Source organism: Phacochoerus africanus, chromosome 14 (assembly GCF_016906955.1).
Source record: "Phacochoerus africanus isolate WHEZ1 chromosome 14, ROS_Pafr_v1, whole genome shotgun sequence".
NCBI classification, from domain to species: Eukaryota; Metazoa; Chordata; class Mammalia; order Artiodactyla; family Suidae; genus Phacochoerus; species Phacochoerus africanus.
This window is the reverse complement of record NC_062557.1, coordinates 44,480,858-44,494,805: the sequence shown is the minus strand read 5'-3', so window position 1 is coordinate 44,494,805 and position 13,948 is coordinate 44,480,858. Positions and strand designations below refer to the sequence as shown.

General features: G+C 49.2%; 1 protein-coding gene across 1 annotated transcript; it reads left to right on the top strand.

Moving 5' to 3' along the window:
* The first annotated feature begins 295 nt into the window (after positions 1-295).
* On the top strand, positions 296-13,027 carry PIGS (phosphatidylinositol glycan anchor biosynthesis class S). The gene is made up of 12 exons (XM_047757940.1): positions 296-394; positions 652-791; positions 877-988; positions 4,136-4,225; positions 4,495-4,586; positions 5,864-6,071; positions 6,363-6,505; positions 7,595-7,709; positions 8,928-9,073; positions 9,886-9,986; positions 11,154-11,364; positions 11,948-13,027. The coding sequence occupies exons 1-12, from the start codon at positions 361-363 to the stop codon at positions 12,221-12,223; spliced, it is 1,668 nt and encodes a 555-aa protein (XP_047613896.1). The 5' UTR covers positions 296-360; the 3' UTR covers positions 12,224-13,027.
* Positions 13,028-13,948: the final 921 nt, after the last annotated feature.

Genomic DNA, 13,948 nt, shown 5'->3' with positions numbered 1-13,948 from the left:
AGAGCTTCCCGTGGTTGCCCAACTATTATTTAACGACTGCAGCGTTTACGCTTTTAATCCCTGGGGCTAGGAGTGAGTTCCACAAGGAAAAGGGGTACAAATCAAGCGTCTTCCAGCAACGCTGAAACCTTTACAATTCCTCGGCCACCCCTAGGCGCGGGAGTAGCCTTTCAAACTCTGCAAAAAGCTCTGCGTAGGCCCCGCCTACCCCTCGCTGGGTTTTCTCCCGCCTGCGCGTAAGGAGTGCCGCTCGTGATTGGCTGCGATCCTGCCGTGGGCACGCCTCCTCCTCTCGGGTTCCCGACTCGGGGAGGCCTACACAGCACCGCCCCTCGGCTGCCAGAGCAATCGGAAGGAGGCATGGCGGCCGCCGGGGCTGCGGCTACGGACTTAGGTGCGGTAGCGTTCGGGTGGGGGGCTGTGGCTCGCGGATGCGGGGGTGGGGAATGTGGTGTGCCAGAGATCCCTCGGACTGGGGGTCGGGGTTCGCCTCAGACAGGATCTCATCAGCTACGGGCCCCGGCCCCTCGCACAGGAATCCCTAGGAAAGCAGGTGGAGAGGCTCGGAGTACCTGGGGCTCCTCCGCGTCGGGTGTGGGCCGGCACCTGAGCCCACTTCTGGCGCCTCAGTGGATCTCCTCGTACTCCCAGAGGTGGTCCGCGGCAAGCGCGCCGCACTCTTCTTCGCTGCGGTGGCCATCGTGCTGGGGCTGCCGCTCTGGTGGAAGACCACGGAGACCTATCGGGCCTCGTTGCCTTACTCTGAGATCAGTGGGCTGAATTCCTTGCAGGTAAAACCTCGGTGGTGGTGGGTCAGGCGACAGCCCACCAGCAAGGTAGAGACTCAGCTGATGACCTTGATGCATCTTCTTGCAGCTCCGGCTCATGGTGCCCGTCACTGTCGTGTTTACCCAGGAGTCAGTGCCATTGGACGACCAGGAAAAGCTGCCCTTCACCGTTGTGCATGAAAGAGAGATCCCTCTGAAGTGTGAGTTCCCAGGGAGGGGACTGCAGAGTCAGGGTAGCTTTTCTGGTGTGAGCTCAGGCCACAGATAAGTTGGATAGGAGGAGAGTATGTATCCCGTAAAGGTAATTAAAAACTTATTGAGGAGTTCCCGTTGTGGCTCACCTGAAACGAATCTAACTAGTATCTATGAAGGTGAGTGTAAGATCCCTGGCCTCACTTAGTGGGTTAAGGATCCGGCATTGTCATGAGCTGTGGTGTAGGTCACAGATCCGGCTTGGATCCCACGTTGCTGTGGCTGTGTCATAGGCTCCAGCTGCAGCTTCAAGTAGACCCCTAGCTTGGGAACCCCTATATGCTGTGGGTGCGGCCCCCACCAAAAAGCAAAAAACCCCAACTCGTTGAGACTTATTGAAATGCCTCTCTGAATGAACAGTATTTGGGGTTAGAAGAAAAGCATCTTTGAATTAAGTGTTCATCATTAACTTCTATTTATAAAATAGCTATGCTACCTGATCAGAAGCAGTTGATGCTTATTTGGGGATAGGGGAGGGAGTGAGATATAGTGGAATGATCTCAGAGTTTGGAATCAATGTGGACTGTTATACAGGATTTATTCATTTTAACATTAAACACTTTCTGAGTGTTATGTACTTTTCTTAGGTATCGGGGATTTGGGGATGAATAAGAAATTGATGTTGGTTTCAAGAAGTTCATAGGTAGGGGAGAGAGACACTTAAATCACAGTAGAAGTATGTAAGTATATAGGAAACAGAGATTGTACTTAAAAAAGAGGCTATAAGTATCTGGGAGGAAAGAAAGGAAGGGCAAGTTTCAAGGACTGTAATTTTTAAGCTCAATTTTTAAAGGATGTGTAGGAAGTCAGGTTAAATGAAGATGGGGAAGGAGGGAATTAGTATTAGCCAGGAATAGTGATAGCTAATGTCAGTTGTTCATTATATACCAGAAACTAGGTGAAGCGCTTTACATGTGTTGCCTCTTTAATCCTAGTGTTATGATCCCCGTTTTAAGTCTCTTTTGTCTCCTTTATTATATATCACTTTCCCTTCCCCCACCCCGCCACACTTCTTTTCACTGATTTTTTTTTTGAGAAACCAGTCATTTGTTTCATAGAACATCTCATATTCTGTATTTGGCATATTGCTTCCTCATGGTTTCATTTAATTTATTCCTCTATTATCCATATTTCTTACAAACTAGTAGTTAGATTGAGAGTTTGATCAAAATTAGGTTCTATATTTTTAGGCAGACATACTTATAGTTGGTGTAGTATAGTTTCTATCGTGTTATCAGGTAATGGCTGGTTGTTTCACTTTGGGTGATACGAAAATGATTTAGGAGTTCCCATTTTGGCTCAGCACGTTAAGCACCTTTCGTGGTCTCCATGAGGATGCGGTTCAATCCCTGCCTCGCTTGAGGTATTAAGGATCTGGTGTTGCTGCACATTGCAGCATCAGTTACACATGTGGCTTGGATCCGGTGTTGCCATGGCTGTGGCATGGGCCTCAGCTTGCAGCTCTGATTCGACCCCTGACCTGGGAACTTCCATATACCACAGGTGTGGCTGTTAAAAAAAAAAAAAAAGTGATTTTTTTTTTCAGCTTGATTTCTATATTTTAGTTCCCTGTCAACCTTTTACCTGATGGTTTTAGCATCTGTTGATACTGGAATCCATTTCATTATGTAGCAAAAGGGCAACTTTTAAATTCTGCCATTTTTTTCTGCATATATGACCTGGAATTTTTTTTTTATAAAGAAGAACTTTCCCAATAAATTTTAGGTTCAGCTTATCAAATTCCAGGCAGCAAAGAAAAAAAAAATCCTTTGAGATTGCTTTACATATTTAGATTAATGAAGAGAATTGACATCTTTAGACTATTTACTCTTGCCATCAAGGAGCTTTGTATGTGTTTTCTATTTTATTTAGATCTTCTATGTCATTGAGTAAAGTCCTGTTTTTGTCTTTTCCAGGGCCGTACCCGGGGCATATGAAGTTTCCCAGGCTAGGGATCTAATCCAAGCTGTAGCTGCTGGCCTACACCACAGCCACAGCAACGACAGATCTGAGCCGAGTCTGCAACCTACACCACAGCTCACAGCAATGCTGGATCCTTAACCCACTGAGCAAGGCCAGGGATCAAACCCGCAACCTCATGGTTCCTAGTCAGATTCGTTAACCACTGTGCCACAACGGGAACTCCTGTGACTGGTATTTTTAAAAATACTTTATAAATTAGCTCTTGCTGACATTTATCAAAAAGCTGTTATTCTTGCAATTATTTTTTAGTTGGTTGTCTTTGATTTCTCTTGTTTATTTTTTAATTATTTTTTAATTTTTGTGGCACTCCCATGCCATGCGGAAGTTCCCAGGCCAGGGAATGGACCTGTGCCACATCAGCAATATGAGCCACAGCAGTGACAAAGCTGGATCCTTGATCTGCTGAGCCACCAGGGAACTCCAGTTCTTTCTGATCCTCGTAGAAAATTATTAGGCTTTTGCAAAAGTGTCCATTTTGCCTTTCTTTCAAATGTTCACGTTACTCTCTTTTCATTTACTCCATTGGTCAAGAACTTCAGAAAGAGAAGTACTGAGTAAGAGAGGAGTTAGCAGTCATCCTTGTTTTATTATGGATATTTTTTTCGCTGTGCCTGAAGCATGTGGAAGTGGCTAGGGATCAAACCCATGCCACAGCAACAACCCAAGCCACAGCAGTGATAATGCCGTATCCTTAACCCACTGAGGAAATTCCGTTAATTTTAATGAAATTATATTTAGTGTTTTGTCTTGTTTTTATCAAGAATGTTCACTGAGGTTAATTATACTGAGGCACCTATTGAAAAGATCGTATGGTTTTTCTCCTATTACCTATTCAGGTCATGAATATTGTAATAGATTTCCCAGTGGGAGGGTACTTGAGGTTGAAGGTAGTGTGTGCACAGGCAGAGGCAAGAGCTGGGCAGGTGGAAGAGGTGGAGTGTCCTGTGTTTATATCATCCATGCAGAAATCATTAGAATGGGCTGTAGCTTCTTGGTGTTTCTCTGCAAACAATTATCTTACTGTCTTTAGACGCTGTGCAGTGTTAGGGCTGGAAAGGTAGGCAGAGGTCTGATGCTTGCTCTTCTCAACATGCTTCTTCCTTTTCTCTCAGACAAACTGAAAATCAAATGCCGTTTCCAGAAGGCCTATCGGAGGGCTTTGGACCACGAGGAGGAGGCCCTCTCATCGGGCAGTGTACAAGGTACCCAAAGGAGTAATCATTTTAACAGGAACCCCTCTTTTCCCTTCTGATCTCGAAGTGTGTAGTTTCCATACCTTGTCTTAACTCCAAACTCTCTCTGGGAGAGCTGGGAATGAGACACCTTGTGCCTCAGCCTGGGCCCCTGAGGGCCAAGCCTGGCCACAGTGTCAGTTGGGTGTGAGCGGGAGGTAGAGTGATGGGTTAGGTGCTGTGTGGGGGCCAGAGGATGATGGTTTTGCTCCTGGTACACTACCTGCTCTTGTCCACAGAGGCTGAAACCATGTTAGCTGAGCCGCTGGAGCAAGCCGAGGGCTCCCTGACAGTGTATGTGATCTCAGAACACTCCCCACTTCTCCCCAAGGTGAGATGAGCAGAGAGGCTGAGGTCCCGCCGTATCCTTTCAGCTCTTCCTCTCCTAAGTCTCCTCCTTGCAGTATTGCTGCCTTCCATTTGCTGTAGAAGTTTTTTTTTTTTTATTTATTTGTTTATTTGTTTATTTATTTATTTTAGGGCTGCACCCGTGGCATATAGAAGTTCCCAGGCTAGGGGTCACATCAAAGCTGCAGCTGCCAGCCTTTGCCACAGCTACAGCAACACAAGATCCGAGTCCCGTGTGTCACCTACACCACAGCTCAAGGCAACCCCAGATCCTTAACCCATTGGGCGGGCCAGGGATCAGACCCGCAACCTCACGCATACTAGTCAGGTTCGTAACTGCTGAGCCTCAAGGGCAACTCCCGAAAGAAAACTTTAATGACTGTCCATGTACCCGCTCCCAAATTTGCAAACTACAATATAGACTCATGCAGCTCCATGGTTATACCCTGTTCCCTTTCAGCCCATGGTGGCCATATTTTGTATGTGCGATTTTCTTACTTTTCTTTCAAGTTTTATCATGTATGTTGTATCTCTATCAATAATATATTTAATTTTACATGTTTTTAAAGTTTATATAAATGGTAAAATATAGCACACATTCTTTGGTTTTTCATTTTGCTCGACATTTACGCTTGAATCATCCACGATAATATATGCAGTTGCATCTAATGCATTCATATTACTTTGGGCCATGCCTGTGGCATGTGCGAGTTCCCAGGCCACGGACTGAACCCACATCACAGCAATGACAACGCCAGGTCCTTTATACCTGCCGAGCCACCAGGGAAGCCCTGATGGGTTCATTTTAAATTCTGTCTACTGTTTCATCGTATAAACATATCCCAGTTTATCCATTCAGTTGCTGACAGGGATTTGGGTTGTCTCTGGTGTTAAACTAAAATAATGCTGCTGTGAAAATTCCTGTACTTGCCTCTTTGCCACGTGTCATTTACTCATGTCAAACTTCCTTGCTGCTTGTTTCTTCTTGCTCAGCATGCCGTCTCTTAGTTTCCAGCCTGGGAAGATGTAGATATTGCCTGGACCTGGGTTGATGGGAAAGAGAGGCAACTGAAATCAAGGAAAACACTCAGATATACCCAGAGCTCAGAAAGGTCGTGATGGTGGTTTACTATGACTCTAGAAAGAGGTGCAGGCCAATTGGGCAGCGGCAGAAGGCCAGATTCTCAGACAGGAGCCCGGGTGCTCTTCTGCTTTCTTCCCTGAGCCGTGGGCATCCTGGCCCCTGCTTGCCCCTCGCAGGACATGATGAGCTACATCGGGCCCAAGAGGACCGCGGTCGTGCGGGGGATCACGCACCGGGAGGCCTTTAACATCATCGGCCGCCGCATCATCCAGGTCGCCCAGGCCATGTCTCTGACGGAGGACGTGCTCGCTGCGGCTCTGGCCGACCACCTTCCAGAGGACAAGTGGAGCTCTGATAAGAGGCGGCCCCTCAAGTCCAGCTTGGGTAGGGTGACTGGGCTCTGCCACGGGAAGGGAGAGGGAAGTGAGTGATGTGGAGACATGGGCGCAGGAGGGGAATCTGCATGCAGACGCTTCACTCCTTTCTTCCGTGGCTTCATCTTTTTCTGAAAGCACTCCGTGTCCCACATCCCAGTTTTATCCTCCCTTTGGCTTCATGATAAGCACCAGCCCCACTCCCATTCCAGAGGAGAAGCAAGTGCAGCTCCGCCAGGGGTACAGGCTGCCTCCTTTGATGCTCAGAAGCCTCTGGCTTCCCTGACTCCTGTTTCTACAGGCTACGAAATCACCTTCAGTTTACTCAACCCTGACCCCAAGTCCCATGACGTCCACTGGGACATTGAGGGGGCTGTCCGGCGCTTTGTGCAGCCCTTCCTGAATGCCCTCAGTGCTGTGGGCAACTTCTCAGTGGACTCTCAGGTGAGCCTGGGAGCACGTTGAGCCCTTTTCCCGGTTGTGCCATCCTTTTGCAAGTCCCTCCGTATTTCGCATTTACAGGTGTGGTCTCTTAGAGGCTGCTGATTTGCTAGGAAATTTCTGTGCATACATAGGGTTCCAGGGTCTACTTTTCCTCCCTGGTGTCCAGTTTGGGGGTTTTGTCAATATGTCCTAAAAAGCTAGTTTCCTTATGGCTCCCTCTAGAACTGCATTCACCAGCCGCATCACCCATAGGGAATTTATTACAAAACAAACGGAGGGAGTACCTTTCAAGGCGCAGCGGAAACAAATCTGACTAGTATCCATGAGGAGGCGGATTCGATCCCTGGCCTTGCTTGGTGGGTTGGGGATCTGGCATTGTCGTAAGTGGTGGTGCAGGTCACAGACCCGGCTCGGATCCTGCGTTGCTGCGGCTGTGGTGCAGGCCGGCAGCTGCAGCTCTGATTCAACCCCTGGCCTAAGAAATTCCATATGCACAGGTGTGGCCCTAAAAAGCAAAAAAAAAAAAAAAAAAAAAAGAAAGAAAAAAATGGAAAAACTTCCTGAAATGTGTTAATCACTAAAGATGTGAAGAATGCAGCTTTCTGAATCACACTGTGTCCTTTTGGGGCAAATGTGGGAGAAATTTTTATCAGGTCTTGGTAGTGGGAGTAACTACTTCTGAATAACTTGACTTGTTCTGTGGACATGGAATGGTGCTCCTCTTTGTTGAGGCTGTTAGAAAGCCTGGTAAAATAAGTCATTTTCCAAGCATGGGCTTTTAGTGTGTTAATGTTACCCTTAGCTTTGTTAATTTTTTTCCTATTCCTCTTTTCTCTCAGCCCTGATTTTTCTCTTATATTTTGCCCTGTCCTCATGGTTATCTTTCTAAGGCACCTTAGATCTTTTCTTGGGACAAAAGGGAATTTATTTTAAAATTTTTATTAAAACGATTTTTCCATTACAGTTGATTTACAATGTTCTGTCAATTTCTACTGTACAGCAGAGTGCCCCTGTCATACCTATATACATACAGACAAAGTAGAATTTAAATCGGTAAACCAAATAATGTCTTCCTTCTTTGCTCTACAGATCCTTTACTATGCCATGTTGGGGGTAAACCCCCGCTTCGACCCGGCTTCCTCCAGCTACTACTTGGCCACGCACAGCCTTCCCCATGTCATCAACCCAGTGGAGTCTCGGCTGGGTGAGCTCCCGAGGATGCAGGCCTTTCTGTTAGGCTGGGGAGGAGCCCTGGGGACTCAGCCTGGGGTGAGAGGCAGGCTGTTTTATAGCAGTGGTTCCCAGGTTGGCTTGGTCTGAGGAAGTACCCAGCGTTTAGGCTCCTTTTTCATGAGAGTCTGTTGACACCTCCACCTCCACGCTGTCATATCCAGAAGCATTTGTTAAACATTCCCAGCACTTTGTATAAATGAATGGCTGGGCCGAGTCTCCTCCCTGCAAGGCAGCCAGCAAAGACATGGCCGCTCAAGTAGGAAAGACAACAGCCAGAGTTGTTGACATTTCTGCTAATTGAGGCTGAGGACCCTTGTAGCTGGGACTCCAGGTTTTCATTTGGGGGCTAGTACCTCGGAAGAGTAGAGGTGACTAAGCACTGTCACACGGGCAAACCAGAGTGAGTCTATCACTAGTTGTGGAATTTCAGACCCCAGGGTTAGCCCAGTATGGACCACGGGGTATGGGAGGGGCAGCACTGAGGCCTTGGTGAATTCCTTCCTCCCTCCTCCCTCCCTTCCATCCATCCATCCTCCCATCCTCCCTTGCTCCTTCTCTCCCTCCCACCAGCAAACAAGTCGGAGGGACTGCTTTATGGTACCGCTGACAACAGAGATAGAAGAGGATTTCAGGCTAGGCAACTAGGCGCTTAGATGCAGAAGAGTGGAGAGTGCATAGACATTCTGGAAGCTCAGAGATGTTTAGTGTGGCTGAATTGTGAGAGAGTGACCAGGAGGAGCCTGGCAGAGCAGGGGGGCACCACCACATGCAGGAGTGTGAGCTTTAACCTGGTATGAGTGGCTGGCCACTGAAGGATATTAAGCAAGAACTGACCTGAGGTCAGATGTATACTTGGGCATGAAAGAGGTTCTGTGGTTGTGGGTGCAGTATGGTCCTGGCCAAGAAAGCTGTAGTCTCTTAGACAAGTGACGGGGGGCCTTTCGGAGGAGGGGCGGTTGCAGGGGCGATTTGGGGCTGAGGACTGCACGTCTGCCGCCTTTGTGGCACACCATGGGAGAGTGTCGAAGTTGTGTACCACAGAAACCCAGGCCTGGAGGATATCCTAGTGCTTATCAGCCAGGGGCAGTGAGGCCCAGGGTGAGTGAGCAGCAAGTTCGGGGCTGACCTGGAACTAAGATCCAGGACTAACATGTTGGATATTCTGACTCCCCTTCTCTTTGTACCACAGGATCCAGCACCGCCTCCCTTTACCCTGTGCTCAACTTTCTCCTCTATGTACCTGAACTTGCCCACTCCCCCCTGTACATTCAGGACAAGGATGGGGCTCCAGTGGCCACCAACGCCTTCCACAGTCCCCGCTGGGGTGGCATTATGGTAATGGTCACACCGTGCAGACCCCCGAGCCCAAGCTTCAGGGACAGACAGGTGTTCCCTGAGATGGTTCCTTCTGTTGTTCCTCTGGTGTCCCGTGTGGCCCAGCCTAGGGGGTGCAGGCACCAAGGAGGTGACGGTGCTGTGAGCTCGTGCCCCTCCTCTGCCAACCCCCCGCCCCCGCCGCTTCTCATTTCCCTCAGTGTTTTGATAACAGGACCCTTTTGCACCTGCAATTTGCACCAACTTTGACCCCTGTGTATACCTTAGATCTTGGTCCTATTTGTAAGGGTCTTACAGGTTGGGAACTTTGTCTCCCCTGTTAGACTGGGAATTTCTCATGGGTAGGAATTCTGAAATGGGGTAAAAACCATCTCTTTAGGAGTTCCCGCTGTGGCACAATAGGATTGGTGACATCTTGTGAGCGCTGGGATGCAGGGTCAGTCCCTTGCTCAGCCCAGCAGGTTAAGGATCCGGCACTGCCACAGCTACGGCTTAGGTCACAACTGTGGCTCAGGTCACAACTGTGGCTCGGAATCTGATCCCTGGCCTGGGAACTCCATATGCTGCAGGGCAGCCAAAGAAGAAAGAAAAAAAAAATGACTAAGAAATATTTCTCTAACAAGATTTTTGAGGGGGTAGTGGAGGTAATTTAGATAAAGCTCCCATTGGCAGGTATTCCAAACATATTAAGTTTGTAATTCCTGAAGGGCACAGAACATGTCTTCCCTTTCGCTCACGGCCTCCAGAGTGTCTAGGGCAGAGCCGTGCATGGTCCTGGCGTGATGCTGAGGCCACCTCCTTTCCCCCTGCAGATATACAATGTGGACCCCAAAGCCTACAATGCCTCGGAGCTGCCGGTGAGAGTTGAGGTGGACATGGTGCGAGTGATGGAGGTGTTCCTGGCTCAGCTGCGGTGAGGTCCTGGGGGTTCACCTAGGGGTGCGGCCCCTGAGTCTGATCACAGTCTGCTGGGCTGACTGGAACGAACCTTCACCTTGACTCTGCCTAGAGCCTCAAGGAAACCAAGAAAGGCTTCCAAGGATTGATGGCTTCATCCTTCTCCTAAGAAGGGCTTGTTGCCGACATAAGCTGTCCCTGGGCTGTGATTAGGGATGTTTAAGAAAGTAGCTGTTGAATTTTCCATTGTGGCTCAGCGGGTCAAGAATCTGACTAAGGAGTTCCTGTTGTGGCTCAGCAGTTAACGAACTAGGGTCCATGAGGATGCGGGTTTGATCCCTGGCCTTGCTCAGTGGCTTAAGGATCCAGCATTGCCACCAGCTGCAGCATAGGTCACAGGTGCAGCTTGAATCCAGTATTTCTGTTGCTGTGGCTATGATGTAGGCGGGCAGCTGTAGCTCCCGATTGGACTCCTGGCCCAGGAACTTCCATACGCTGCAGGTGCAGCCCTAAAAAAAAGAAAAGAAAAGAAAAATAGCTGTTAATTCTTGGGCTAACAGATCATTAATAGTGGTTTCCTGACACCCTACATTGAGGATTCTAAGGCTGTGTCTGGGCTCATCAGGAAAGAGGATTCCGATTGATTAGCAATGTCTGCCATGGGTGTAGGAATAGAGAGGCGTGGCATGTATGCCTTGTCAGGTGGTCCTGGATCATCCCTTAACTAAGGTGCAGGGGCCTCATTTGTCCAAAGAGAGATAGACGGGAGGGGGTGAAATTAAATATTTTAGCCATGGACCCTAAGACCCCGAGGCAGTGCTACAACCCCTGTCCTGTGGCTCTGGGTAAGACTGAAATTCTTAGTACCTTTTTTTGTGTGTGTCTTTTTTTTTAGGGCTGCACCCAGAACATATGGAAGTTCCCAGGGGTTGAATCAGTGCTGCAGCTGCCAACCTATACCCACAGCCACAGCAATGTGGGATTTCAGCTGCATCTGCAACCTACATCACATCTCATGGCAGTGCTGGATCCTTAACCCACTGAGCAGGACCAGGGATCGAACCCACATCCTCATGGACACTAGACGGGCCACAGAGGGAACTCCTATCCTCAGAATCTTAACCATCTTTTTCCACCTTCTAGTCTCAGACCCTCTGACCTTCTTTGCTCGCTGTTCCTACAGGTTGCTCTTTGGGATTGCTCAGCCCCAGGTGCCTCCAAAATGCCTGTTTTCAGGGCCTAAGAGTGAAGGGATAATGACCTGGGAGCTAGACCAGCTGCTCTGGGCTCGGTCCGTGGAGAACCTGGCCACAGCCACCACCACTCTCACTTCTCTGGCCCAGCTTCTAGGCAAGATCAGCAATATTGTCATCAAGGATGATGTGGCATCTGAGGTAAGCAGGCAGGGGATGGATTCTGTGGGACGAGTAGCCACTAGGACCAGGGTGTGGTGAAACCAGAGAGCCATCGAGGTTCAGGAAGTGTATGGGCATGCCATCCTTGAGTGCCCGGGGTTTCCTCTAGAGGGCAGTGCCAACTCCCTGGTAGGAATCCAGATAGGGGTGTAAGGAGTTAAACAGGCTGTAAGAAAATACACCCTGCCCCTTTTTTTTTTTAATTTTAGGGCCACACCCACGGCATGTGGAAGTTCCCAGGCCAGGGGCGGAATCAGCTGTAACTGCTGGCCTATGCCACAGCCACAGCAACATCATATCCGAGCCGTGTCCGTGACCTGCACCATAGCTCACGGCAGTGCCAGATCCTTAACCCACTGAGCAGGGCCAGGGATCGAACTGACATCCTCATGGATGCCAGTCAGATTGTTTCTGATGATCCACGACGGGAACTCGCACCTTACCCTTTTTATACTGGCCTCTGCATATCCTGGGCAAACTCTAGGCAGACGGAAGACCCAGTGAGGCCCTCCCCACCAACTGCTGCCTAGGACTTTTTGGTAACCCCCTACTCCCTTCCTAGGTGTACAGGGCCGTGGCTGCAGTCCAGAAGGCAGCGGAGGAGTTGGCCTCTGGACATCTGGCCTCTGCCTTTGCTGCCAGCCAGGAGGCTGTGACGTCCTCAGAGCGTGCCTTTTTTGATCCCTCGCTGCTCCACCTCCTCTATTTCCCTGACGACCAGAAGTTTGCCATCTACATCCCGCTCTTCCTGCCTATGGCTGTGCCCATCCTTTTGTCCCTGTTCAAGATCTTCCTGGAGACTCGCAAGTCCTGGAAGAAGCCTGAGAAGATAGACTGAGCAGGGCAGCATCTCAGTAGGAAGCCTTCCTTTTTGGCCCGCATGGGAGCTGTTAGGCTGAGAGGCAGATAAGTGGGGCCTGCCACGAATGACTTGTCTCCAGCCTGCTCTGTCGCCCCTGCAACGGTCGAAGTCTAACACTCCAAAAGGGTTTCATCTCCTTTCCCTCCCATTCATCTGGCTCAGGGCTCTCCCACTCTTCAAGCCCTCCAACCCCCTCCTCAAAAGACACATCATTGGTGTCTCCTTACCAGGCTTGAACTTGAGGGCCCTTTTCTCTCTCCCTCTGGGCAGGGGCAGCTTGTGCCTCTGCCCTGTTCCCCACAGTCCTCTTGCACTGAGAGGGAGCACTGGGGGAAAGCCCTGGGTTGGATTCTAGGGCTCTGCCCTCCAGGCCCTCAGGGAGAGCCCTAGCACTGCTCCCATGGAAAGGGCTGGGCTCCTGTCACCTCTGGGGCCTTCTCCCTTACTCCCCTTGCTCCAGGCTGGCTACACCTGTTGGGTGCAGCCTATTGCTATGTGTGGCAGAGGTTGCCTTTATCTTTACCTAGAGGCAGTATGGTGCAGTGGGGAAAATTCCGGACTTGGGATCAAACACATCTGAATTCAAACCCTTGCTTCTGCCCTTATCATCTGGGGAGCTTTGAGTAGGCCACTTAATCCTCCCTGAGCCTCAGTTTTTCATTTAAAAATAGCACTGATACCTCCCTTACAAGGTGGTTGTGAGTATTAAATGGATGAGCATGTGAAAGTGTCTGGCATATTCTAGGCTCTCAATAAACATTGGTTGAATGTGAATTGGAATTATATGAAGTATGAGTGTAACTTTCATTCATTTGTGTTTTAAGTAATGATTTCCTGATGCCTGTCCTCCTGGGCTCACTGGTCCACTTTGCTTCTGCTGGCTATGTGCCCTTCCTGCCTCCCTATCTTGGAGGGCCCTGTGGTGGCTAGCATCTTGTAGGCTACTGTCTCTCAGTGTGTCCTGGCTTGTCTAGCAGGGGGTTTGGGAGAGAATAGCTTGTACCGGTGTAAGCCCTCAGATACTAACTAATTCATAAATTCAAAAATAAAATAAAATAAAATTGACCCTTTAAGAACGCAGGGGTTGGGGCACCCACCTTCCAGTGCATTCAGAAATCAGAGTATAATTTATCATTGGCCCTGGGTATTAGCAGTTTCGCATCTGCAGATTCACCCAACCTCCCATTGTGTAGTATGGTAATTTTTTTTTTTTTTTTTCTATTTCTAGGGCCGTTCCCGCGGCATATGGAGGTTCCCAGGCTAGGGGTCTAATCGGAGCTGTAGCCACCGGCCTACACCAGAGCCACAGCAACGCGGGATCCGAGCCGCGTCTGCAACCTACACCACAGCTCAGGGCAACGCCGGATCCTTAACCCACTGAGCAAGCGCAGGGACCGAACCCACAACCTCATGGTTCCTAGTCGGATTCGTTAACCACTGCGCCACGACGGGAACTCCAATATTTTTTATTGGAAAAAAGTGCACATATAAGTGGCCCTACACACTTCAAACTCATGTCGTTCAAGGGCCAGCTGTATTGAGCACAGGCTGCAGTGGGCATTATGCAAGGTCGTGGGTGGTATTTTAGAGAACGGATAGGACCTCTGCTTTTATGTAATTGGTCTTTAAGGGGGAAAGAGTGAACAAACGAAACTAATTTCAGATAATGCTTTAGAAAGAAAAAATAGGCTGATCAGATAG